This window comes from Dama dama, chromosome 1 (assembly GCF_033118175.1).
Source record: "Dama dama isolate Ldn47 chromosome 1, ASM3311817v1, whole genome shotgun sequence".
Taxonomy (NCBI): Eukaryota; Metazoa; Chordata; class Mammalia; order Artiodactyla; family Cervidae; genus Dama; species Dama dama.
In genome coordinates this window covers 44971776-44996931 of record NC_083681.1, presented here as the reverse complement: position 1 = coordinate 44996931, position 25156 = coordinate 44971776, and the positions used below count along the sequence as shown (strand labels likewise).

General features: G+C 39.9%; 2 protein-coding genes across 2 annotated transcripts; both read left to right on the top strand.

Moving 5' to 3' along the window:
- Positions 1–832: 832 nt before the first annotated feature.
- On the top strand, positions 833–1765 carry LOC133049941 (olfactory receptor 5P1-like). The gene has a single exon (XM_061134041.1). The coding sequence runs from the start codon at positions 833–835 to the stop codon at positions 1763–1765; it is 933 nt and encodes a 310-aa protein (XP_060990024.1).
- A 22298-nt stretch (positions 1766–24063) lies between these two features.
- LOC133049853 (olfactory receptor 5P1-like) lies at positions 24064–25002 on the top strand. Its single transcript, XM_061133917.1, has one exon. The coding sequence runs from the start codon at positions 24070–24072 to the stop codon at positions 25000–25002; it is 933 nt and encodes a 310-aa protein (XP_060989900.1). The 5' UTR covers positions 24064–24069.
- The last annotated feature ends 154 nt before the right edge of the window (positions 25003–25156 follow it).

Below are 25156 nucleotides of genomic sequence, written 5' to 3'. Positions count from 1 at the left end.
GACAAGCAAAGAGTCATATGCAGGGGCTACATCAGAAAGTATACACTGTGCTGTGCTAAGGAGGATAGGTTTCATCTTGGAGGCTAAAGAAAGCATGAAAGACTTGAAAGAATCACTTTGGCATTACCTTTTACCTCAATAAGAGATCACTTTGGCAGGTGTATTGTGAATTAAAAAGGCACAGAACGAAGACAGGGAGGCAAACAGATGAATACAATAAAAAGAGAAAAATGAACAGGGCCTAAAATGATTAGGGAAACTAGCAGTGGGAATGGATTAATAAAATGGAGAGCTAAATTGTAGATAGTATCAATAGGATTTTATTAGATGTGGTACAATGAGAAGAAGGCTAGGATCACTTCCATGTTTCAGACATGAGAGAGTGGGTGGATTGTGGAGTCATTCCACAAACACAGGACACAGGAGTGGTCTAATGAAAGGATGAGTTTGGTCTGGAGAAGGCTGAGTTTAAGGTATTTGTGGGATTTCTAGCTGGAGACTTCCAAGATAACTGAACTTATAGAACTGGATCTTGGGAGACAGATATTTCTAGAAATAAGGTCGGAAAGATATTATACAATAAACTTTAGACAAATAAAAGAATATAATTGAGGTCCCAGAAAGTGAGATTGAATCATGCTTCTTTTGTGAAAAAAAGACCCCCCCCCCCCACAAAAAAAATCCTGTTCAGCACCACATTTACAGCTAGGCAGAGGGAGAAATTATTGTAAATAAGTGTAATGAATAACCAAGAAAAAATAAGAATGTATAGAATAAAAACATTTTTAATGAATTTTCAAATTTCCCTCAACAGGAACAATTCCCAGAGGAGATGGAGGTTGGAAATCACACCAGTGTGACAGAGTTCATCCTTTTGGGATTAACAGAGGATCCTACACTTTGTGTCATCTTCTTTGTAATATTTCTAGGAATCTATGTTGTCACATTAGTAGGCAATATCAGCATAATTATTCTGATAAGCAGCTGTTCCCAGCTTCAGACTCCCATGTACCTCTTCCTCAGCCACTTGGCTTTTGTAGACACCGTGTTTTCCACATCCATCACACCTATGATGATTATAGGATTCCTGAAACATAGACTGGCCCTCCCAGTTGCTGGCTGTGAAGCCCAGCTCTGTTCTGTGATCACATTTGGGACAGCTGAGTGCTTCCTGCTGGCTGCCATGGCCTATGACCGCTATGTGGCCATCTGCTTGCCCCTACTCTACTCCACACACATGTCCCCCAGAGTCTGTGTCCTCTTGGTAGGGGCTTCCTATGTGGGTGGATGTGTCAATGCTTGGACATTTACTAGTTGCTTATTGACTCTGTCTTTCTGTGGACCAAATCACATTAATGACTTTTTCTGTGATTTCTCCCCTCTGTTGAAACTTTCCTGCTCAGATGTCTCCACTACTGAAATTATTCCTTCCATCTCTTCTGGCTCCATCATTGTGGTCACGGTGTTTGTCATAACTCTCTCTTACATCTGCATCCTCAACACCATCCTGAAGATGCGCTCCACTGAAGGGAGACACAAGGCCTTCTCCACCTGCACCTCTCACCTCACCGCAGTCACTCTCTACTATGGAACCATTACCTTCATCTATGTGATGCCCAAATCCAGCTATTCAATTGACCAGAACAAAGTGCTGTCTGTGTTCTACACAGTGTTGATCCCCATGTTGAACCCCCTCATCTACAGTCTGAGGAACAGAGATGTAAAGGAGGCCCTGAGAAAGTTAATTCTAAGAATATATTCTTAGGATCCATTCCCAACATTTCAGTTGCTTGTTCATCAGCATTACATTTGTGTGTGTGTGAGTGTTATTCGCTCAGTTGTATCCGACTCTGTCTGTGCAACCCTATCAACTGTAGCCTGCCAGACTCCTCTGTCCATGGAATTTTCCAGGCAAGAACGCTGGAGTGGGTAGCCATTTCACTCTCCAGGGGATCTTCCCAACCCAGGGATTGAACTGGAGTCCTGTGCATTGCAGGCAGTTTCTTTACCATCTGAGCCACCAGAGAAGCCCACCCACCAAATACTGCTTAACTGATTGCTTAAATTTAAATCATAATATTTCTAATTCTCACTTATATACACTTATGAGCCAGTTGGGAGACATCTTGAAATCACTAATAATGACAGTAATTACTTTCACTATTACATGTTAACACTTGCAGATGCCTAGAACTTTTCTTTAATAATTTCTACTTATAATATGCCCAGCCCTATTCTAAGTACATTGGTATATTAGCTGGCTTATTTCTTGTAAAAATCCTACATTAGTAGTTCTTATTTCTATTTTATAAATAAATTATCTGATACACAGAGACATTAAGTAGATTGCCCAGAATGATACAGCTAGGAAGTTTTTCAGTCAGTCTTTGAATCTAGAAAGTCTGAGTCCAAACCACCATGCTTCTTCATTTAATTTTCACAGAAATCTCATGATGCTGCTTATTAAAAAATTACCTCAATTTATAGATGAGACTAACAAGTCTCAGAGGGATTCAATAGTTTGAGAGATACGGACACAAGTCTCCGATTCACTTGGAATCAAGTTCTCTCATTCCATGCACTTATCTAATCTGTAAAACATAATCCATTCAAGGACTTCAGCACTGTTACTGATCTAGAGGATTTGAGCAAGATAAGAAATCCTAAGCTGTTTCTTTTCATCAGCCTTCTGAAAAAACTCTACTTCCAGTAAGTCTAGATTATGAGGACTCCAAAAACAAGTATGAGAATGCGAAAACTGGATTGGTTTACATTATAAAAATTTGACTGGAAGTCTAACTATATTTAAGCACATATTACAAATACTCCCATTTGGCATAATGTAGTTTTCCTTAGCTGTAGAAACTAAAAAGGGTATCTTTGAATTAGCATTCCAACTAATGTGATAACATTCAGAGTTCCAAAATTTAGATTTATAAAAAACTTAATTAAGAAGTGCTGCCAAAGATTGTAGTAAATGTATTTCTTACATAATAATCTACCCTCATATTTTTCTGGAGTTCAGGAACTCCTAACTCAGTGTAAATGCTGAGACAACTTTTTAGAGCATCTGAAAGCAAGACTTAGATTATAAAAGCCCTTGACTCAGTGTAATGGGAAGAAACAAGTGAGGATTGGGAGACATAGTAAGAAACAAAATGGGATATTATTTATAATACTTTGCTAAGTTAAAATGTAGATTATCTGTCATATTCTGGCAAATTTTAGGTGGAAATATACAATGATTAAATGAAACAAGGATAAATTAAAATATGTGACATGATCAAATAATGGATAAAGGAAAACATTCTCTAACCACAACACTTCTGACACCAAATTTGTGGTATTTTTTCCCCCATATCAACCAACTGGAATACCAGTATGTTCTAAATATCCAGACATCAAATTGACATTATATTCTTTCATTCAATTCTGACACTAACTCCCTGGAAGTATGGTCAGACTTCACAGGTTTAAGACTCAGTTCCACAACTCTGCCCTCCCTTCTGACACCAGTTGCAAGTAATGGGTCCTCAAGGTATCCACATTTCTGTCCAACTTGGCTACAAATCGAGGATTCCCACAGGCCTCTTCCAGGTTTGAGAGTTTGTTAGAATGACTCAACAAAATTCTCTGAAGCATCTGCTTACATTTACCAGTTTAACATAAAAGATATTACAAAGGACAACTTAACAGCCAGATGGAGAGACACACTGCACCAGGTCTGGAAGGGTCTCCAGGCCAGGAGTTTCTATCACCAGGAAGCTGAAGTGTATAATTTGGAGTGTATAACCCTTCTAGCACATGAATCTGTTGACCAAATTGGAAGCTCTCCACCCCATAGATTAGGAGTTTTACAGAGGCTATGTAAAAAGTCTCCAGTCTCACTGCAGAAACACACATGAACATAAAATTCCAAGCTTATAATCATGGTTTGATCTTTTTGGTGGCCAGTCCTCATCCAGAAGCTATACAAAATCCCACTGAGAATCTTCTCATTCCAACAAAAATGCTCCTATCACCTAGGAGGTTCCAAGGGATTCAGGAGCCATGTGTCAGGAACCAGGTTTAAAGAATATTTAAACAAAAGATGCTTCTAGCACCCTTGTCATTCAAGAAACCGCAAGAGTTTTAGAGCCCTATGTCAGGAACTGGGGGTAGAGATCAAAGATTTATTTCTATTATGTAACAGTCAAAGACCTGATATGTGGCTATGGACCACTCATAGCAAATGACCATAAAGAATGAAGATACTGGCACACTATTAGAATTCCATTTGGTCATTAATAATTATTCAGTTCATTATCATAACATATGAAAAGGTCCCCCAGGGTGAGTCTATTCAGGTTTACAGGCTTCCAATTTGTCTTGTCAGGTTCTAAGCACAGGAGTGGTCTCAGTAACATATGGCTTCACTCTTCAGGCATCAGGTTTAATTGAACTAGGAGTCAGATTTCTCACTTGCTTTGAGTCTCTTTTGAGTCTCTCTTCTATTAGTAGAATACTGAATTTTTAATAAATAGCAGTTGTAATTGTCCTGTAAAAATCCTAAGTACATACTGACTAGTATGACCAGAGCTTTAATTATGTGAACTCTGAGGTCCTGCATACAAGACTAGCTTCCCTCTGGACATTTTGTACCCATATCTCAGTGGTCAGAGTGTCTGTATTTTACCTCAGGTATCATATGAACATTGCTAACTGGGAATAATCTGACAAACAATAATTTTCAGATCTGTTTAGATTTATCTGTATCTCTTGGCATGTGTGTGCTAAGTCCCTTTCGCCATGTCTGACACTTTGTGACCCCATGGACTATAGACCCAGGCTTCCCTCTACATGGGGTTTCCCAGTCAAGAATACTGGAGTGGATGGCCTTTTCTTTCTCCAGGGAATCTTCCCAATCTAGGGATCCAGCTCACATCTCTTACCTCTCTTGCATTGGCAGGCAGATTCTTTACCACTAGCGCCACCTGGGAAGCCCATCTCTTGACATATTTACTAGTAATTCTGGGGAAAAGAGAAGGAGGTGGCCTCAAACGTTGACAATTCCCTGCCATTGTGACCTCCAAATACAAGAGGAACATTTAATCAAGGCCTTTTGGTTATTTTACATGTAGATATGGGATAGTTATTCATTCATTTCAAAAATACTTGTGAGCCCTGATTATACTCTAGAAACTAAGTAAACACTGAAGCTATTTTAATAAATTGACAGATATATAATACGTAATATAATAGAATTCTCATGTAGCTTAGATTTTTGTGGGGGAGACACTGGGGAATAAATATTATAAATGCAGAACATATGAGTGGCTGGATGATACAAATCAGTTGAGTTGATATGACTTCTAAAAGGTAACTCTGCTGGTATGGGTAGTGACTCCTAGTTATAGTATGACAGGGACGGCCACTGGAGGAAGTGATAGTTGAGTAGAATGTTGAGATATAAAAAAGACCAAAGCTGCTAGACAGAAAACAGCTTGTGCAAAGATTCTGAGAATCTCAAGAAATAAAGAGGCCATGGTAAACAAGGAGGAGAGATACACAGAAAGGGTTCAAGCACAAGGTGCTTCACTGGCCGTGGAGCAGTGTTTGAATTTCACTCTCCAAGGAATGGGAACCCATTAAATGGCCCTTTGACAGTTCTAATGTTCTATAGTCTTCTAAAGAAACCTCTGTAATCTGGGGGCTTAGATTATTTGGTGAATGTGAATGGTATGTCATTTATTAGCAGAAGTAACATGATGTGGTTATTATGGCTGCCTGACAAGTCACTCAAAGCCATTTTATTATATTACATTATATTGTGAGTCAGGAATTATCATTGGGTTTGGCTCAGCATTTCACCTGCCCCGCATGCATTAATGAGAGTCACCGGGTGATACTCAAGTGGCATCTGGGCATGTCTCAAGAATCCAAAGTGGCTTCACTCAGATGCTTGGAACCTTAGAGGGATGGCTAAAAAGTCTCTCCTTCTCCATGAGTCTTACTTAGAGTCTCTTCATGTGGTCTTACTATCAGAGTAGCTGAATTTTTTACATGGTGGCTTAGGACTCTAGCAAATGTCCCAAGACAGTAAAAAGCTGCTATGTTTCCTATGAACCAGCCCCAGGAGACTCAGGGCGTCATTTACACAGTCATCTCTATATGTAAAAAAAAAAAAAAAAAAAATCACTAAAGCCAGTTCAGATTCAAGAAAAGGGTTATGTGGGGCAATTCTAAAGGATATAGGATTTCTTTATCAGGTGATGAAACTGTTTCAAAATTGATCATGGTGATGGTTGCATATATATGTGAATATTCTGAAAACTACTGTTTACTTTAAATGGGTTAAGTGCTGGTATTGAGTTACCTCTCAAGAAAATTGTTTTTAAAAAACTTAGATGGCTTTCAGTGTATCAAATTATAATTCATTCAGTCAAACAAATCTACTGCTTAATTCTCTTGAAGATAATTCTCCCTCTGGAGCTTTGTGAGGCAGCTATGAAAAAGTTCCCTTAAGATTTTAAAAGTCTTATATTTTAGAAAGAGAGGGTCTATGACCCAGGCTATCAAGATTCTTAGATTAAATTTTTTTTCCATTTATTTTTATTAGTTGGAGGTTAATTACTTTACAATATTGTGGTGGTTTTTGTCATACATTGACATGAATCAGCCATGGATTTACATGTGTTCCCCATCCCAATCCCCCCTCCCACCTCCCTCTCCACCCGATTCCCCTGGGTCTTCCCAGTGCACCAGGCCTGAGCACTTGTCTCATGCATCCAGCCTGGGCTGGTGATCTGTTTCACCCTTGATAGTATACTTGTTTCAATGCTGTTCTCTCAGAACATCTGACACTCGTCTTCTCCCACAGAGTCCCAAAGTCTGTTCCGTACATCTGTGTCTCTTTTTCTGTTTTGCATATAGGGTTAATATTACCATCTTTTTAAATTCCATATATATGTGTTAGCATACTGTATTGGTCTTTATCTTTCTGGCTTACTTCACTCTGTATAATGGGCTCCAGTTTCATCCATCTCATTAGAACTGATTCAAATGAATTCTTTTTAATGGCTGAGTAATATTCCATGGTGTATATGTACCACAGTTTTTAAATTGAATTTTGTATAGCTGAAAGGGGCAGTGTTGTCATAAATCTTTCGGAGATTTTAACAAAGAAAATTACCATATGAGCATGTTAGCAGAGATGAGATGAAGAGCAAAAATCAAGAACTGACACCCCTCTCCTCTAGAGGGGAAGATCCATGCTTCAGATAACTCATTCCAAGGGGTGCTAGTTCAAGGCAGCCTTTGTGACACCATCTCATGGGAAAGTTTCCCAAAGGAAGCTGTATCTCTGGCTGTGGGCTTACTTAGGCACAGCCCAAATGCCCCTTTGTGTCATTTTCACCTCAGTGAGTATTAAGAGAGAAAGGTTTCCCCTAGTGAAGAATGCAGTACTGTGAGGAGGACCCATGACCAGGACAGCTAGCCCCTCCTGCTGTCCTAGGCTGAGTCCTGGCGAGGTCTGGCCTCCATGCCCAGCAGCTCTGACTGCTGTGAGCTGCAGCAACTCTACTGTCACTTCGAGGCCTGGAAGAATGTGCCCAGGATAACAGAGGCACACATATAAGAGGAAGCTGCTGGGATTCTTGGGGTTTTGACAGTTCACCCGTATCCTTTTGTTGAATTCTGCATTTGTGAAGCACCAAGAACAATCTCTGGCCTTTTGCTATGAGCAAGAAGACCAGCTGAGAGATGAAAAAGTATACAGTGAAAAAACTGGCAGTAATAAGACTTCTGAGAAATGGGGTATTTCCCCCCTTACCCCTGGCCTGTTTCCCATCCCTAACCTTGGGTCCCTGGGTTAGAAAAGCCAGCAAATCAGTTTTTTCCTTACCATGGTTGGTGAGCCACTTTCTGCCTTTGGAGGATTAGCCATCTCTTTTTGGATTCTCCCTGCAGCTTGTCTGAGGAGTTGCTCTAAAACCTCTGATAAAGTTCTGGGACAAGTTCTTGGCTTTTGAGCTTAAAAAAAAATTTTTTTTTAAGATTTATCTATTTATATTTATTTTTTAACTGTGATGAGTCTTCGATCCTTCACGTGGGGGTTGCTCTAGTTGAGATGAGTGGGGGCTACTCTTCATTGCAGTGTGTGGGCCTCTCATTGTGGTGGCTTCTCTTGTTGCAGAGAACAGGCTCTAGGGCACACAGGTTTAATTGCTCTGTGACAGGTGAGACCTTCCTAGCCCAGGGATTGAACTGGTGTCCCTTCCATTGCAAGGTGGATTTTTAACCACTGGATGGCTAGGGAAGCCCTAATTTAAAAAAAAATCATTGCAGTATAGGTGATTTACAATGTGTTAGTTTCTGCTGTATAGCAAAGTGAGTCGGTTACACATACATATATATCCACTCTTTTTTAGATTCTTTTCCCATACGGGTCATTAAAAATTACTGAGTAGAGTTCCCTGTGCTCTGCAGTAGGTCCTTATTACTTATCTATTTTAAATATAGTAGTGTGTATATGTCAATTCCAATCTCCCAATTTATCCCTCCCCCACACTGTCCTCCTTGGCAGTCATAAATTTGTTTTCTACTTCTGTGATTCTATTTCTGTTTTATAGCTAAGTTCATTTGTACCATTTTTCTAGATTCCACATATAAGTGATATCATATGATATTTATCTTTCTCTGTAAGACTTACTTTTTTTAGGGTTTGGTAATATTCCATTGTGTGTGTGTGTGTGTGTCTGTATACACATACACCACATCTTCTTTATGCATTCCTCTACTGATGGACATTTAGGCTGCTTGCATTTCCTGGCTATGGTAGGTTGTCAGGGAATGTTTGACGGGAAGATTCCTATGTGCTGTCTCTCATGAGTCCTTTGTCCCTCTTCAAGCGGAACAGCATGCTGCTCCCAGGGACTGAGGTCATTGTGTGAGGCAGGCTTGGGTCTCCTTTAGTAAACATTCTCTTTAGGACAAAACTGCTTAGTCTCATTCCCCTTTCTTGAGATATGGATTGTGTCATGACCTTGTGACTAACATTACCCCTTGTTCCCTTGGTAACGGTTGCTGTATGTTTGGTTTTCTGACCTCTATCATACCCGAAAGAAGTTTCTTGTACCACAGCCTATACATACTCATAGGAAAATCATTAAAGCACCTTTGCTCCATCAGAGCTTAGGTCCCCGGGTCTTTTTTGTCTCTCTCTCTCTCTTTCTCTTTTTTCTGGCTGACTCTCTGGAGCACGGAGACCTGTCGTGCTCACTTTTCTGCCCGGGCTTCTAAGACCCCCTCGAGAGGGCGCCTGGTGCCTTCGGGAGCGATGCAAGTCCTGTGTCAAGGACTTTATTGGTCCTCTGCATAAACCAAGGGATATCAGCCTCTTTCTCTCTTTCCCTTTCTTATCGTCGACTCCATACCACAAGGTTCCGGTCCATTAAAGGACCCCAACAGTAGATAGTGCTGTAGTGAACTTTGGGGTGCATGTTTGTTGATGTTGTTTAGGTGCTAAATCCTGTCCAGCTCTTTTGCGACCCCATGGACTGTGGCCCATCAGGTTCCTTTGTCAATAGGATTTACCGGAGAAGAATGCTGGGGTAGGTTGCCATTTCCTTCTCCAGAGATCTTCCAGACTGAGGGATGGAACCTGGGTCTCCCGCATTGATGGGTGGGTTCTTTACCATCTGAGCCACTAGGGAAGCCCCTTGGGGTACATGTACATTGAATTATGCTTTCTCTGAATTATCACCAGGAGTGGGATTGCTGGATCATATGATAGGTAGTTCTATTTTGAATTTTTTAAGGAGGAAAAGGGAAACTTCCTACACTGTTGGTGGGAATCTTAACTGGTACAGCCACTGTGGAGAATATTATGGCACTTTCTTGAACCCTTTTTAATTGCATTGGCATACCAATCCAAAACTGAGAGAGTGTATCACCATTTTTGCATTTTAACACTCAAATCCAGAAACTACAGAAGATAATGCCTGTGCTTCATGAAATATATCATTCATTTGACACTTAATACATAATACTTTGCACTATTACTTACCTTCCTGAAAATAGTTTTTTATTGATTATATTTCTGAAAAATCTTAGATCATACAGACAAAAAATCTATAGGGGATAAATTAAAAATCATCTGTCATTTCATTATCTAGAAGTAACTACTGTTAATATGCTTGATTTTTTCTTTAAAATCTAACTATATTAATACACACATATTTATTTGTTAAAAATTTGACTATACTATGCAAACTAATTAGGAAACACCTTTATTTTTTTCTATATCAATGAATACAGATCTTAATTACTATTTTATGGACTCATAGTTTCCATAATGTAGATGAACTGTAACTGACTCAAGGTCTCCATTGCTGGTGGGTTTTTGTTTCTGATATTAGAAAATTTTTGATCTTAAATAAACAAAGTGAACACCACTGTAAATACACCTTTTTCACTTGGAACATTTTTGCTTGTAATAAATTACTAGGAGTCTAAAAAAAAAAGAAAGAAAAAGAAAATTACCATTCTAATCTGGATTTGACCTTTCATTTGAAGCCATTTCTTATCCTGAGAAACTTTTCTCTGGAAGGTATTGGAGGGTGAGAATTAGCCTTATTTTCAAACCTAGCAAGGTATGGCATCCTCATTATTTTTCTGAATTTTTTCTCAAGAATCAAACAGTCAAATAAATCCTTTCCATAGTTCACATATTTCTTCTCATACATCAGCTTAGGCAGCTATCTATCAGACACTAGATAGAAATTTTAACATTCTTCCTGGAAATCTTCCCAGCAAAACCCAGGAGTATATTAGGTATCCTTTATATTATCCATTTCATCCCAGGTGACAATACTGATAAACATTTCACCACTGCCTGGCAAAAGTCTTTTCTTCCGCCTTTCAAAATATTTTCCTCACTATCCTACAGGCCCTCATCATCTTATAAGAACCTTCCAGATATTGCTAAAAGTCTCCTCATGGTCTTTCTACTTCACCCCACTATGCAATCTTAAAGCCAATGCCACATGACCTCAGGTTCTGTTACAGCAAAACCTTTTTCAAGCCTTAAGTTGTGATATGCTGTTTAACACTGCATAAGAAACTAGTGTAAGCCTTAGTGTTTAAAGTAACACCTGTTTCACAATATCTTAGGATGTCATGATTCAACTTGGCTGTGAGATTCCAGTGGTGAGTCTTCTGTACCTCCCAGCTTTACTGAGATTGCTTGTCATGTTTAGATGACATCTGGCCTAGTTGGGAAAATAATGTGGTTTCATTCACATGCCTGGTGCAAATGGGGTAGAATTTGAAGGTTTGGTTTACCTAGTCCCCTCTTTCTGTTTCTCTCACGTGATTTTCATGGGAATAGTCAAATTTCTTATATGGAACCTCAAAGCTCCATGACAACATCTTCCAGGAAACCCAAGCAAAGGCTTCAAAACTTCTTATCACCAAGATTCAACATTTTCAGTTTATTTCCTCTGTATTCTACTGGTATGGCATACCATGAAAGTCATTCCAGATCAAGGGAAATTAAGTAGCCTGTATCTCTACTTAAATTGAGAGAAATTGTGTATGTTTTCATTTAATCTGCCACAAGATGGGAAGTTAAATTTTTATGAGTGGTGGGGAAAAGGTATTTCCATTTTGTGCTCAGTATATTTAAGATGCCTATTATTGCCAAAGACAGAAATCTGTTAGCTCACAGAAGAAAGCAGGGTTAGAGATATTAATATAAATTAGGGAGCAAACAAGTGTAGGTCAAGATGGAGGAGTAGAAGCAGTCTGAGCACACCTTTCCCCTAAATACATAAAAATACCTCCACATGTCGAGCAATACTCCTTATAAACAAACTGGAGACCAATAGAAAGGCTCTTGTACAACCAAGGCTCTGTCAACTACAAATTGACACTCACCAAGAGCATTGCCAACAACTGAACAACAAGGGCATTTGCCATCTGCCTCTGTAGAGATTGAACCCTGTGCTGCTGCAGCTCTTGACCTTCAACAAGCCCTGAGGGAGATAAGGGTGGAGTGAGGCACCCTGAACCCCAGGGACACTGGTGGAACAGGTCTTTAGATAGTTAGATGTCTTTAGGAACAGATTTTATGATCTGAATACTTATATCTCCTCACTTCTAGAAAAGCACTAAATCCCTTCATGGTGACAACAGATCCTCATGACTAGCAGAAAACCTTTTGTAAAATGAGTGCTTGGTGGTTTAGTCGCTAAGTCGCATCCACCTCTTGCGACCCTATGGACTGTAGCCTGCCAGGCTCCTTTGTCCATGGGATTCTCCAGGCAAGAATACTGGAGTGGATTGCCATTTCCTTCTCCAGGGGATCTTCCTGATCCAGGGATCAAACCTGGGTCTCCTGCATTGCAGGCAGATTCTTTACTGACTGAACTATGTATGGTATTGAACTCTGTCTTCACCAAAGCCTTATATATTGACTTTCCTCCCACTGCCCCTTTGGAGCAGTTTCTCAGAGCTATCTGAGGTGCTGCCTCCCAGGTTGCAGTCTTCATTTTGTCTCAAATGAAACTTAACTTGCAACACTCAAGTTGTGCATCTTTTTTTAGTCGACAGTTATAAAGATAGATCCACATAAAGTCAGGTAGGACAGGAAAGGAAGTGATCAGGGTTGGACCTGTACGCCTAGTGGTGAACACAGAAAAAGAGAGGACTGTGTGGGCTTGGACATCCTCCCTTGGGAGTGAGCTGTCTGAACCACATATTGGGCACCCCACGCCTGGGTTCTAACACTGGAAAGGCAAGTCTCCTTAGCTGGTTTGAAAACCAGCACAGCATCTCATCTACAGCAGCCATAACCAACTTGGGAGCTGACACTGCCCCCAATAGGGCAGTGATAGCCACTGAGTGTAGGAGACAACTCTCCTTATGTCTGGCCCTAGATTCTAGCCCTGCCATCTCCAGCCCTACATCCAACCATGGTGGTATCCACCAACAAATTCTGGGGGAAGATGTGACAAGTGCTCATGTCTGATTGAGCTATTCCACCAAAGTCACTGGGTACACGTGGACTGCCTAAGGACGCTGTCACAATAGGACATCCATTCAAGACCAGGAATAGGGAACTGTTGCACCTAATTTCATAGAGACAGAGAAAGTTAAGCAAAATGAGAAGACAGAGGAATCTGTGCCAAACAAAAAACAAACAAAGGAAAAAAACACTAATGAAACAGAGATAAATAATTTACCAGAAAAAAAGAGTTTGAACCATTAGTAATAAGACTGGTAACTGAACCAGGGAAAAGACTAGAAGAACAAAGTTAGACATTTAACAAGGACACACACACACACACACACAATAGATACCTACAGTGGAATATTACCAAGCCCAAAAAAGGAATGGAATTCTGCCATTTGCAACAACATAGTGGCGCTGGAGCAGCGAGGGGCCAAGAGGAGATACCCCACTACCAAGATAAGGAGTAATGGCTGTGCTTTGCTGGAGCAGCCATGAAGAGATACCCCACATCCAAGGTAAAAGAAAGCCCAGCAAGACAGTAGGTGCTGAGAGAGGGCGTCAGAGGTCAGACAGACTGAAACCACAACCACAGATAACTAGCCAATCTGATCACATGGACCACAGCCCTGTCTAACTCAATGAAACTAAGCAATGTCGTGTAGGGCCACCCAAGATGGACAGGTCTTGGTGGGGAGTTCTAACAAAATGTGGTCCACTGGAGAAGGGAATAGCAAACCACTTCAGTATTCTTACCTTGAGAACCCCATGAACAGTATGAAAAGGCAAAAAGATGGGACACTGAAAGATGAACTCCGCAGGTTGGTAGGTGTCCAAATTCTACTGGAAATCAGTGGAGAAATAATTGCAGAAAGAATGAAGGGACAGAGACAAAGCAAAAACAACACCCAGTTGTGGATATGACTGGTGACAGAAGCAAGGTCCAATGCTGTAAATGCAATATTGCATAGGAACCTGGAATATTAGGTCCATGAATCAAGGCAAACTGGAAGTGGTCAAACAGGAGATGGCGAGAATGAATGTTGACATTCTAGGGATCAGCAAACTAAAATGGACTGGAATGGGTGAATTTAACTCAGATGACCATTATATCTACCAATGTGGGCAGGAATCCCTTAGAAGAGATGGAGTAACCATCACTTAGTCAACAAAATTGTCTGAAATGCAGTACTTGGATATTCTCAAAAATGACAGAATGATCTCTGTTTGTTTCCAAGCAAACCATTCAATATCACAGTAATCCAAGTCTATTCACCAACCAGTAATGCTGAAGAAGCTGAAGTTGAATGGTTCTATGAAGACCTACAAGACCTTTTAGAACTAACACCCCAAAAAGATGTCTTTTTCATTATAGGGGATTGGAATGCAAAAGTAGGAAGTCATGAAACACCTGGAGTAACAGGCAAATTTGACCTTGGAATACAGAATGAAGCAAGACAAAGGGTAATACAGTTTTGCCAAGAGAACACACTGGTCATAGCAAACACCCTTCTCCAACAACACAAGAGAAGACTCTACACATGGACATCATCAGGTCACCAACACTGGAATCAACTGATTATATTATTTGCAGCCAAAGATGGAGAAGGTCCATACAGTCAGCAAAAACAAGACCAGGAGCTGACCGTGGCTCAGATCATGAAGTCTTTATTACCAAATTGAGACTGAAATTGAAGAAAGTCGAGAAAACCACTAGACCATTCAGGTATGATCTAAATCAAATCCCTTATGACTATACAGTGGAAGTCACAAATAGATTTAAGGGACTAGATCTAATAGGTATAGTGCCTGAAGAACTATGGATGGAGGTTTGTGACACTGTACAGGAGACAGGAATCAAGACCATCCCCAAGAAAAAGAAATGCAAAAAAGCAAAATGGCTGTCTGAGGAGGTCTTACAAATAGCTGTGAAAAGAAGAGAAGTGAAAAGTAAAGGAGAAAAGGAAAGATATACCCATTTGAATGCAGAGTTCCAAAGAATAGCAAGGAGAGATAAGAAAGCCTTCCCCAGTGATCAGTGCAAAGAAACAGAGGAAAATAATAGAATGGGAAAGACTAGAGGTCTCTTCAAAAAACTGGAGATACCAAGGGAAAATTTCATGCAAAGATGGGCTCAATAAAGGACAGAAATAGTATAGACCTAACAGAAGCAGAAGATATTAAGAAGAGGCAAAAATACATAGAAGAACAAAACAAAAAGATCTTTACGACCCAGATAATCATAATGGTGTGATCATTCACCTAGAGCCAGACATCCTGGAATACAAAGTAAAGTGAGCCTTACGAAGCATTACTATGAACAAAGTTAGTGGAGGTGATGGAATTCCAGTTGAGCTATTTCAAATCCTGAAAGATGATGCTGTGAAAGTGCTGCACTCAATATGCCAGCAAATTTGGAAAACTCAGCAGTGGCCACAGGACTGGAAAAGGTCAGCTTTCATTCCAATCTCAAAGAAAGGCAATGCCAAAGAAGGTTCAGACTACTGCACAATTGCACTCATCTCACCCGCTAGCGAAGTAATGCTCAAAATTCTCCAAGCCAGGCTTCATCAATACTTGAACCGTAAACTTCCAGATGTTCAAGCTGGTTTTAGAAAAGGCAGAGGAACAAGAGATCAAATTGCCAACATCCACTGGATCATCAAAAAAGCAAGAGAGTTCTAGGAAAACATCTATTTCTGCTTTATTGACTATGCCAAAGCCTTCGACTGTGTGGATCACAATAAACTGTGGAAAATTCTGAAAGAGAAGGGAATACCAGACCACCTGACCTGCCTCTTGAGATATCTGTGTGCAGGTCAGGAAGCAACAGTTAGAACTGGCCATGGAACAACAGACTGGTTCCAAATAGGAAAAGGAGTATGTCAAGGCTGTATATTGTCACCCTGCTTATTTAACTTATATGCAGAGAACATCATGAGAAATGCTGGGCTGGATGAAGCTCAAGCTGGAATCAAGATTGCTGGGAGAAACATCAATAACCTCAGCAGATATGCAGATGACACCACCCTTATGGCAGAAAGTGAAGAGGAACTAGAGTCTCTTGATGAAAGTGAAAGAGGAGAGTGAAAAAGTTGGCTTAAAGCTTAACATTCAGAAAACTAAGATCATGGCATCTGGTCCCATCACCTCATGGGAAATAGATGGAGAAACAGTGGAAACAGTGGCTGACTTTATTTTTCTGGGCTCCAAAATCACTGTAGCCATGAAATTAAAAGATCCTTACTCCTTGGAAGGAAAGTTATGACCAACCTAGATAGCATATTAAAAAGCAGAGACATTACTTTGCCAACAAAGGTCCGTCTAGTCAAGGCTATGGTTTTTCCAGTAGTCATGTATGGATGTGAGAGTTGGACTGTAAAGGAAGCCGAGCACTGAAGAATTGATGTTTTTGAACTGTGGTGTTGGAGAAGAGTCTTGAGAGTCCCTTGGACTGCAAGGAGATCCAACCAGTTCCTCCTAAAGTAGATCAGTCCTGGGTGTTCATTGGAAGGACTGATGTTGAAGCTGAAACTTCAATACTTTGGCCACCTGATGCAACGAGCTGACTCATTGGAAAAGACCCTGATGCTGGGAAAGACTGAGGGCAGGAGGAGAAGGGACGACAGAGGATGAGATGGTTGGATGACATCACCAACTCGATGGACATGGGTTTAGGTGGACTCCAGGAGTTGGTGACGGACAGGGAGGCCTGGTGTGCTGCAGTTCGTGGGGTCGCAAAGAGTCAGATACGACTGAGCAACTGAACTGAACTGAACTGAAGGTTGGTCATAACTTTTCTTCCAAGGAGTAAGTGTCTTTTAATTTCATGGCTGCAATCACCATCTGCAGTGATTTTGGAGCCCCAAAAAATAAAGTCTGTCACTGTTTCCCCATCTATTTGCCATGAAATGATGGGACCAGATGCCATGATCTTAGTTTTCTGAATGTTGAGCTTTAAGTCAACTTTTTGACTTTCTTCTTTCACTTTCATCAAGAGGCTCTTTAGTTCTTCTTCACTTTCTGCCATAAGGGTTGTGTCATCTGTGTATTTGAGGTTATTGATATTTCTCCTGACAATCTTGATTCCAGTTTGTGCTTCATCCAGCCTGGCATTTCTCATGATGTACTCTGCATATAAGTTAAATCTGCAGGGTGACGGTATACAGCCTTGATGTACTTCTTTTTCCATTTTGGGACCAGCCTGTTGTTACATATCCAGTTCTATCTCTTTCTTTTGACCTGCCTACAAGAAGATAACAAGTGTTGGCAAGAATACAGAGATAAGGAAATCTTTGTACACTGTTGGTTGAAATGTAAATTGGTATAAAAAACAGTTTAAAACTAGAACTGGATATGATTTAGCAATTCCACTTTGGGTTTTATATGAAAAACAAATGAAAAGAGGAGTTGAAGATGTATCTGCACTCTTACATTTATTGTAGCCTTACAACACAATGCTAGACAAAGTTTTCCTAAGGAAAGAATGCAAAGGAATAGAGGAAAACAATAGAATGGGAAAGACTAGAAATCTCTTCAAGAAAATTAGAGATATCAAGAAAATATTCCAGGCAAAGATAGGCACAATAAAGGAAAGAAATGGTATGGACCTAACAGAAGCAGTGGATATTAGTAAGAGGTGGCAAGAATACACAGAAGAACTATACAAAAAATATCTTAATGACCCAGATAAACACAATGGTGTGATCACTAACCTGGAACCAGATAGTCTATAGTGTGAAGTCAAGTGGGCCTTAGGAATCATCACTATGAACAAAGCTAATGGAGGTGCTGGAATATCAGCTGAGCTATTTCAAATCCTAAAAGATGATGCTGTTGAAGTGCTGCTCTCAATATGCCAACAAATTTGGAAAACTCAGCAATGGCCACAGGACTGGAAAAGGTCAGTTTTCATTCCAATCCCAAAGAAGGGCAATGCCAAAGAATATTCAAACTACCGCACGATTGCTCTCATTTCACACGCTAGCAAGGTAATGCTCCAAATTCCCCAGGTGATGCTTCAACAGTACATGAACTGAGACTTCCAGATGTTCCAGCTGGATTTAGAAAAGGCAGAGGAACCAGAGATCAAATTGCCAGCATCCACTGGACCAAGGAAAAGAAGAGAATTCCAGAAAAACATCTAGTTCTGCTTCATTGACTACATGAAAGCCTTTGATTGTGCAGATTACAACAAACTGTGAAAATTCTTAGAGATGTGAATACCAGACCACATTTACCTGCCTCCTGAGAAACTTGTATACAGGTCAAGAAACAACAGTTAGAACCAAATATGGAACAACAGACTATTCGAATTGGGAAAGGAGTGTGTCAAGACTGTATATTGTCACCTTTTTTATTTAGCTTATATGCAGAGTACATCATGCAAAATGCCAGGCTGAATGAAGCACAAGCTGGAATCAAGATTGCCAGGAGAAATATGAATAACCTCAGATATACAGATGACACCAACCTTATGGCAGAAAGCAAAGAGGAACTAAAGAGCCTCTTAATGAAGGTGAAAGAGAAGAGTGAAAAAGCTGACTTAAAACTCAACAATCAAAAAATAAAGATCAGGGCATGAGGTCCCATAGCTTCATCTCATATTGATGCAGAAACAGTGGAAACAGTGACAGACTTTATTTTCTTGGGCTCCAAAATCACTGCAGATAGTGACTGCACCATGAAATTAAAAGACGCTTGCTTCTTGGAAGAAAACCTGTGACAAACCTAGGCAGTATATTGAAAAACACAGACATTACTTTTCCAACAAATGTCTGTATAGTCAAAGCTATGGTTTTTCCAGTAGTCATGTACAGATACGAGGGTTTGACCATAAAGAAAGCTGAGACCGAAGAACTGATGCTTTTGAACTGTGGTGTTGGAGAAGACTCTTGAGAGTCCCTATGGACCCAGATCTCCTGGATACAAAAGGCAAGCTTAGTGTTTCTCAAACTATTTAAATAAAGGATCACTCTCTCCTAAGCATCCATGTGTCAATACTTCTTAGGAAGATAGTAAAAGGAGGACTATTGCAAAAAATAAGAAAAACTAAAATACAAAATAAAAACTCATTTTTTAAAATTACTGGAGTCAACACACTTGAAATTACTTTCCCAAATTGCTATGAAGAGTACAAACGGTTCCCTCCAACTCCTGTTCTTACTGGGTCCTGGACTGACAATAAAGAATTTGCCAGTCAGCACCAATCCAAGGATTATTAATACACTTTGAATAACAGTGGACTGTGCTTTGTTCTGCTTACTTTCTGCTTACCCATATTACTCCAGGACTTTCCCCACTACTTGATGTCCTCAATTAAATAAACTGTTTTGTCTACAGAGAGGAAATTAGAACCCTGGTAGCACTGACTCTGATCCCCATATCCCACCTAATTTATATTTCGACAGTTTTTTCTCCAAGTTTCTGGACAAAGCCTCCATCAGGACCCTCAGAAATACACCTTTTGTTAGGAACTGGACCTTCCACTTATGCCACCTTAAAGAGACACCTGGCTCCATGAGTCACTTCTGGAGAACAATCCCAGGAACTTATCTCAAAGGGGCAAGCAATAACAGTCCTAGGGGATTCTATTAGACCTTTTCTTTTCCTCCCAACACGCATTAAAAAAAAATGCTCATATCACAGAATGTATGTAACTATGTTCTTAAATGGAGGAGAGCATTTCTTGCTAATATTGTCAGGTAGTCAGCGGACAACTGTTTGTAAAAGTAAGTGGAAAACATCTGCTTTATAAAATTCTCTTTGGAATTCAGCAACAGCAATTTTGGCTCTAAAAGGTGAGTGCAGTAATCACAGATTTTATTTAAATAGTTTAAATTTTTGTTTGTTCAATGAGAAATTAAAAATAAAAGAACCTCAACAACTGTTTCATGACTCCTGTGAAAACTGTGGCCTTAGCAAGATTTACACTGCAGTGACTAGAGACACAGACATGGAAAAGAAATTTGTGGACATGGCGGAGGGAAGGAGAGGGTGGGATGAATTGAGAGAGTAGCACTGAAACATATACACTACCTTAAGTAAAATAGATAGCTAGTGGGAAGTTATTGTATAATAGAGGGAGCTCAGATTGGTGCTCTGTGATGACCTAGAGGGTTGGGATGGGCTAGGCGGTGGGAGGAAGGTTAAGAGGGAGGGGTCATATGTATATGTATGGCTTATTCATTGGGTTGTATGCAAAAAAACTAACACAACATTGTAAAGAAACTATCCTCTAATTTAAAAAAAAAATTTAAGGGGAAAAAAAAGAAATGTACTGCAGAATGGTCATTCTGTGTTCCCAAAGCAGATTTCCCAGGAGACCCCAGAGAAGTGTGGATGGTCTGTGGCAGCCAAAGCTACTGCTAAGCTTGTGCAGCTATGAAAAGGAAACCAGGAAGAAATCATCTCATATTCGGGTTGCATGAGGCTCTAAGCCCTATGACCCCTAATCATCAACAAATGTGACCCAATCATTGAGGAGGGGGTTGGGGAGAGTTGTAATTCCTGAATCAGAACCTGAAGCATGAATGCCACAAAGATGCATCCACAGAGATGTCACAGAGTTCTAGAAAGTTCCCTAGGTAGTCAGTGAAGAGGAAGGGAAAGGCAAGAATCAACTGTCATATTATTCATATGATTATGAATGACATGGTCCAGAACTAAGAAGACATCAGATCCTATACTTCCTGACTTCTTTTGGATTTGTGAAAAATCTGATGGGTTGAAAGAAAACTTACATTATACTTCTCATAAATTTTTAAACAATTGAAAATCTATCCAAATTTCATTTTTACTTAATGAAAGATAGTTACTTAGCTCTGATGTATGACTAAATACCTTTAAAGACTTTGCAGTTGTCATTTCATTTAATCTCACAGCAAAGATGTTATATGGGGACAATTTTCCCATTTTATGAATTAAAAAAAAAAACACAACTGGGAGTCAGAGAGATTTAAGTGTCATATGCAAGTGAAAACAATTGGCCACTGGGAGGATCTGAAATTTCCATCTCAGTCTCCATTACTGCTGTCAGCACAGACTGAGGCTCACTGTGTGCGCAGGGAATGCAGGATTGGCCTCACTTAAATCTGCTTGAGTCAGAAGGCAAAAAGCACACATGCTGCTCTGTGCTCGGCTCAGTCCTCAAGTGAGGGAATGTTCGGAAGCTGAGAGTAGAACCGCGAGAGCTCTGGAAGGTATGCCACAGGTGGAATGGGCAACTGATCTATGAATGTTAGTTTTGAAAAAGGAAAGGTAGTGGAGGCGTGCTGGCTGCATTCAAGTATCATTGTTTTGATACTGAAAGGAGATAGTTTGTGCAATTAAACTCATAGAGACCAATTCATAAAACTAAAAACATATTTTTCATGATAGAATTAACACTCCTGGCAGTAACTTTGCTTGACTAGAGAGTAATTTAAGTGCACTTAAGGAAGATCAATCTAAAACATATAACACATTCTGTAATGAGCTGTACGTTCTCAGCTGTTGGTTCATAATACCTCACACTGATTTTGTCAAAGTCCCACCACTGGAAACACTAAATGCTCATATTCTAATGTAAGGAATTTTTAATAAATTAAGAATTGTGAAAATATTTGGTACTTACATTTATCATTTATGGTAAATGTTTCAAATCTTAGGAACTGAAATAATGTTAGCAGAAAATTGTCTTTCTATGGAAATTAAAAGCAATAACACTGAGTAGAAAAATGCTGGTTGGGTTAACATGACTCTTAAAAGCACAAAAGTAGCAAAGAGGTGTATAGGGAGATACATTTCAAAAAGTAATTAAGAATAGAATATGAATCTCTATAAATATTGTATGAAAGAGTGGCATATGCATTATACAAATCATGCATAAATTCACGTAAAAAGTTTTCTCCAGCACATATTACTCCCAAACAGTAGTTATTTGTGATATAGGAATACACACCATTTTGAGGAGTTTATGTATTAACTGGGAGGAATAAAATGTAAGCAAGCAAAAAACAAAACAAAATTCCATTACCCAGTACAAAGAGTGGCAATCTAAAGATTTTCAAAGCATGATGTCAACACAAAGGAAATTTATCTGATTACACCTTAGATGTCAGAGTAGATATTGTAGAAAAATGAAGTTGAAGAATAAGTAGAAGCCATCTGGTGTAATATTAGTGGGAGGTACATCATGACAAATGTTGGGCTGGAAGAAGCACAAGCTGGAATCAAGATTGCCGAGAGAAATATCAATAACCTCAGATATGCAGATGACACCACCCTTATGGCAGAAAGTGAAGAGGAACTAAAAAGCCTCTTGATGAAGGTAGTGGAGGAGTGAAAGAAGAGAGTTAAAAAGTTGGCTTAAAGCTCAACATTCAGAAAACTAAGATCATGGCATCTGGTCCCATCACCTCATGGGAAATAGATGGGGAGACAGTGGAAACAGTGACAGACTTTATTTTGGGGGGCTCCAAAATCACTGTAGCCATGAAATTAAAAGACCCTTACTCCTTGGAAGGAAAGTTATGACCAACCTAGATAGTATATTAAAAAGCAGAGACATTACTTTGCCAACAAAGGTCCATCTAGTCAAGGCTATGGTTTTTCCAGTAGTCATGTATGGATGTGAGAGTTGGACTGTGAAGAAAGCTGAGCGCCAAAGAATTGATGTCTTTGAACTGTGGTGTTGGAGAAGAGTTTTGAGAGTCCCTTGGACTGCAAGGAGATCCCACCAGTCTATCCTAAAGGAGATCAGTCCTGGGTGTTCATTGGAAGGATTGATGCTGAAGCTGAAACTCCAATACTTTGGCCACCTCATGCGAAGAGTTGACTCATTGGAAAAGACCCTGATGCTGGGAGGGACTGGGGGCAGGAGGAGAAGGGGATGACAGAGGATGAGATGGCTGGATGGCATCACCGACTTAATGGACATGAGTTTAGGTAAACTCCAGGAGTTGGTGGTGGACAGGGAGGCCTGGCATGCTGCGATTCATGGGGTTGCAAAAAGTCGGAACGACTGAGCGACCGAACTGAACTGAACTGGGAACCATCCAAGTGGGAGAGCAAGAATTAAAGGCCAAATAAGATAGATGGACCACAGAGACACCAAATACTTCAGGAAGGTTAGATTAGTGCAAGTGCTGGATAGAAACATCCTGAGACAGAAGCAGAGTCATATGCAGGGGATACATCAGAAAGTGTACACTGTGCTGTGCTAAGGCAATTACGTCTCATTTCAGAGGCTGCAGAAATCATGAAAGACTTGAAAGGACCACTTTGGCATCAACTTTTTACTTCGGCAAGAGATCACTTTGGCAGATGTACTGTGAATTATAATGGCAGAAGAATGAAGACAGAGAGGCAAACAGATGAATAATAAAATAATATAATATAATTTATAAATATTTATAAATTTATAATATATTTGTAAATAATTTATAAATAAAATAAAATAATAAAATAAAATAAAAATAAAAGAAAGAAATGAACAGGGCCTCACTTACAGTAGGGACAGTAGCAGTGGAAATATAGGAATGGATAAATAAATTGGATGGCTAAATTGTAGATAGTATCAGTAGGATTTTATTAGACGTGGTACAATGAGAGGAAGAAGGTTAGGATGATTTCCATGTTTCAGACACGAGAGATTGGGTGGATTGTGGTGTCATTCCATAAACACAGGACTTGGGAGGATGGTCTAATGAAAGGATGAGTTTGGTCTGGAGGAGGCTGAGTTTCAGGTATTTGTGGGATTTCTAACTGGAGACTTCCAAGATAACTGGAACTATAGACCTGGATCTTGGGAGACAGATCTTTCTACAAATAAAATTTGGAAAGGGGTTTTAGAATAAACATTAGGTGAATAAAAGAATATAACTGAGTTCCCAGAGAGTGAGGTTAAATCATTCTTCTTTTGTGTAAAGGGACAAAGGAATCCTGTACAGCACCATAATTACAGCGAGGCAGAGGGGGAAATTCTTATGAATAAGTGTAATGAATAACCAAAGAAAACCAAGAATGTGTAGAATGAAAACATTTTTTAAAATGAATGTTCAATTATCCCTCAACAGGAACAATTCCTAGAGGAGATGAAGTTTGGAAACCACACCAGTGTGACAGAGTTCATCCTTTTGGGGTTAACAGAGGATCCTACACTTTGTGTCATCTTTTTTGTGGTATTTCTAGGAATCTATGCTGTCACCTTAGTAGGCAATATCAGCATAATTATTTTAATAAGAACCTGTTCCCAGCTTCACACCCCCATGTACCTCTTCCTCAGTCATTTGGCTTTTGTGGACAGTGGGTATGCCACATCTGTCACACCTATGATGCTTATAGGATTTCTGAGACAAGGAGTGACCATCACTGCTGCTGGCTGTGAAGCCCAACTGTGTTTTGTGGTCATGTTTGGGACAGCTGAGTGCTTCCTGCTGGCTGCCATGGCCTATGACCGCTATGTGGCCATCTGCTTGCCCCTACTCTACTCCACACACATGTCCCCCAGAGTCTGTGTTCTCTTGATTGGGGTATCCTACCTGGGTGGGTGTGTCAATGCTTGGACATTTGGTAGTTGTTTATTGACTCTCTCTTTCTGTGGACCAAATCAGATAGATCACTTTTTCTGTGATTTCTCCCCTCTGTTGAAACTTTCCTGCTCAGATGTCTCCATCATTGAAATTATCACTTCCATTTCTTCTGGATCTATCCTTGCCATTACAGTATTTGTCATTGCTCTCTCTTATGTCTATATCCTCAACACCATCCTGAAGATGCGCTCCACTGAAGGGAGACACAAGGCCTTCTCCACCTGCACCTCTCACCTCACCGCAGTCACTCTCTACTATGGAACGATTACCTTCATTTATGTGATGCCCAAATCCAGCTACTCAACTGACCAGAACAAAGTGCTGTCTCTGTTCTACACAGTGTTGATCCCCATGTTGAACCCCCTCATCTACAGTCTGAGGAACAGAGATGTAAAGGAGGCCCTGAGAAAGGCAAGTGCCAGAATATATTCTTAGGATTTGTTCTTAACATTTCTGAAAACCTATAAATTTTTGTTTACAAGTAGCACACTTAGAACCTATCAAATACTGGTTTACTGTTTGCTTAAAATGAAATTATAAGGCTTCTTATTCTCCCTTATATGCACTTATAAACCAGTTGGTAGACATC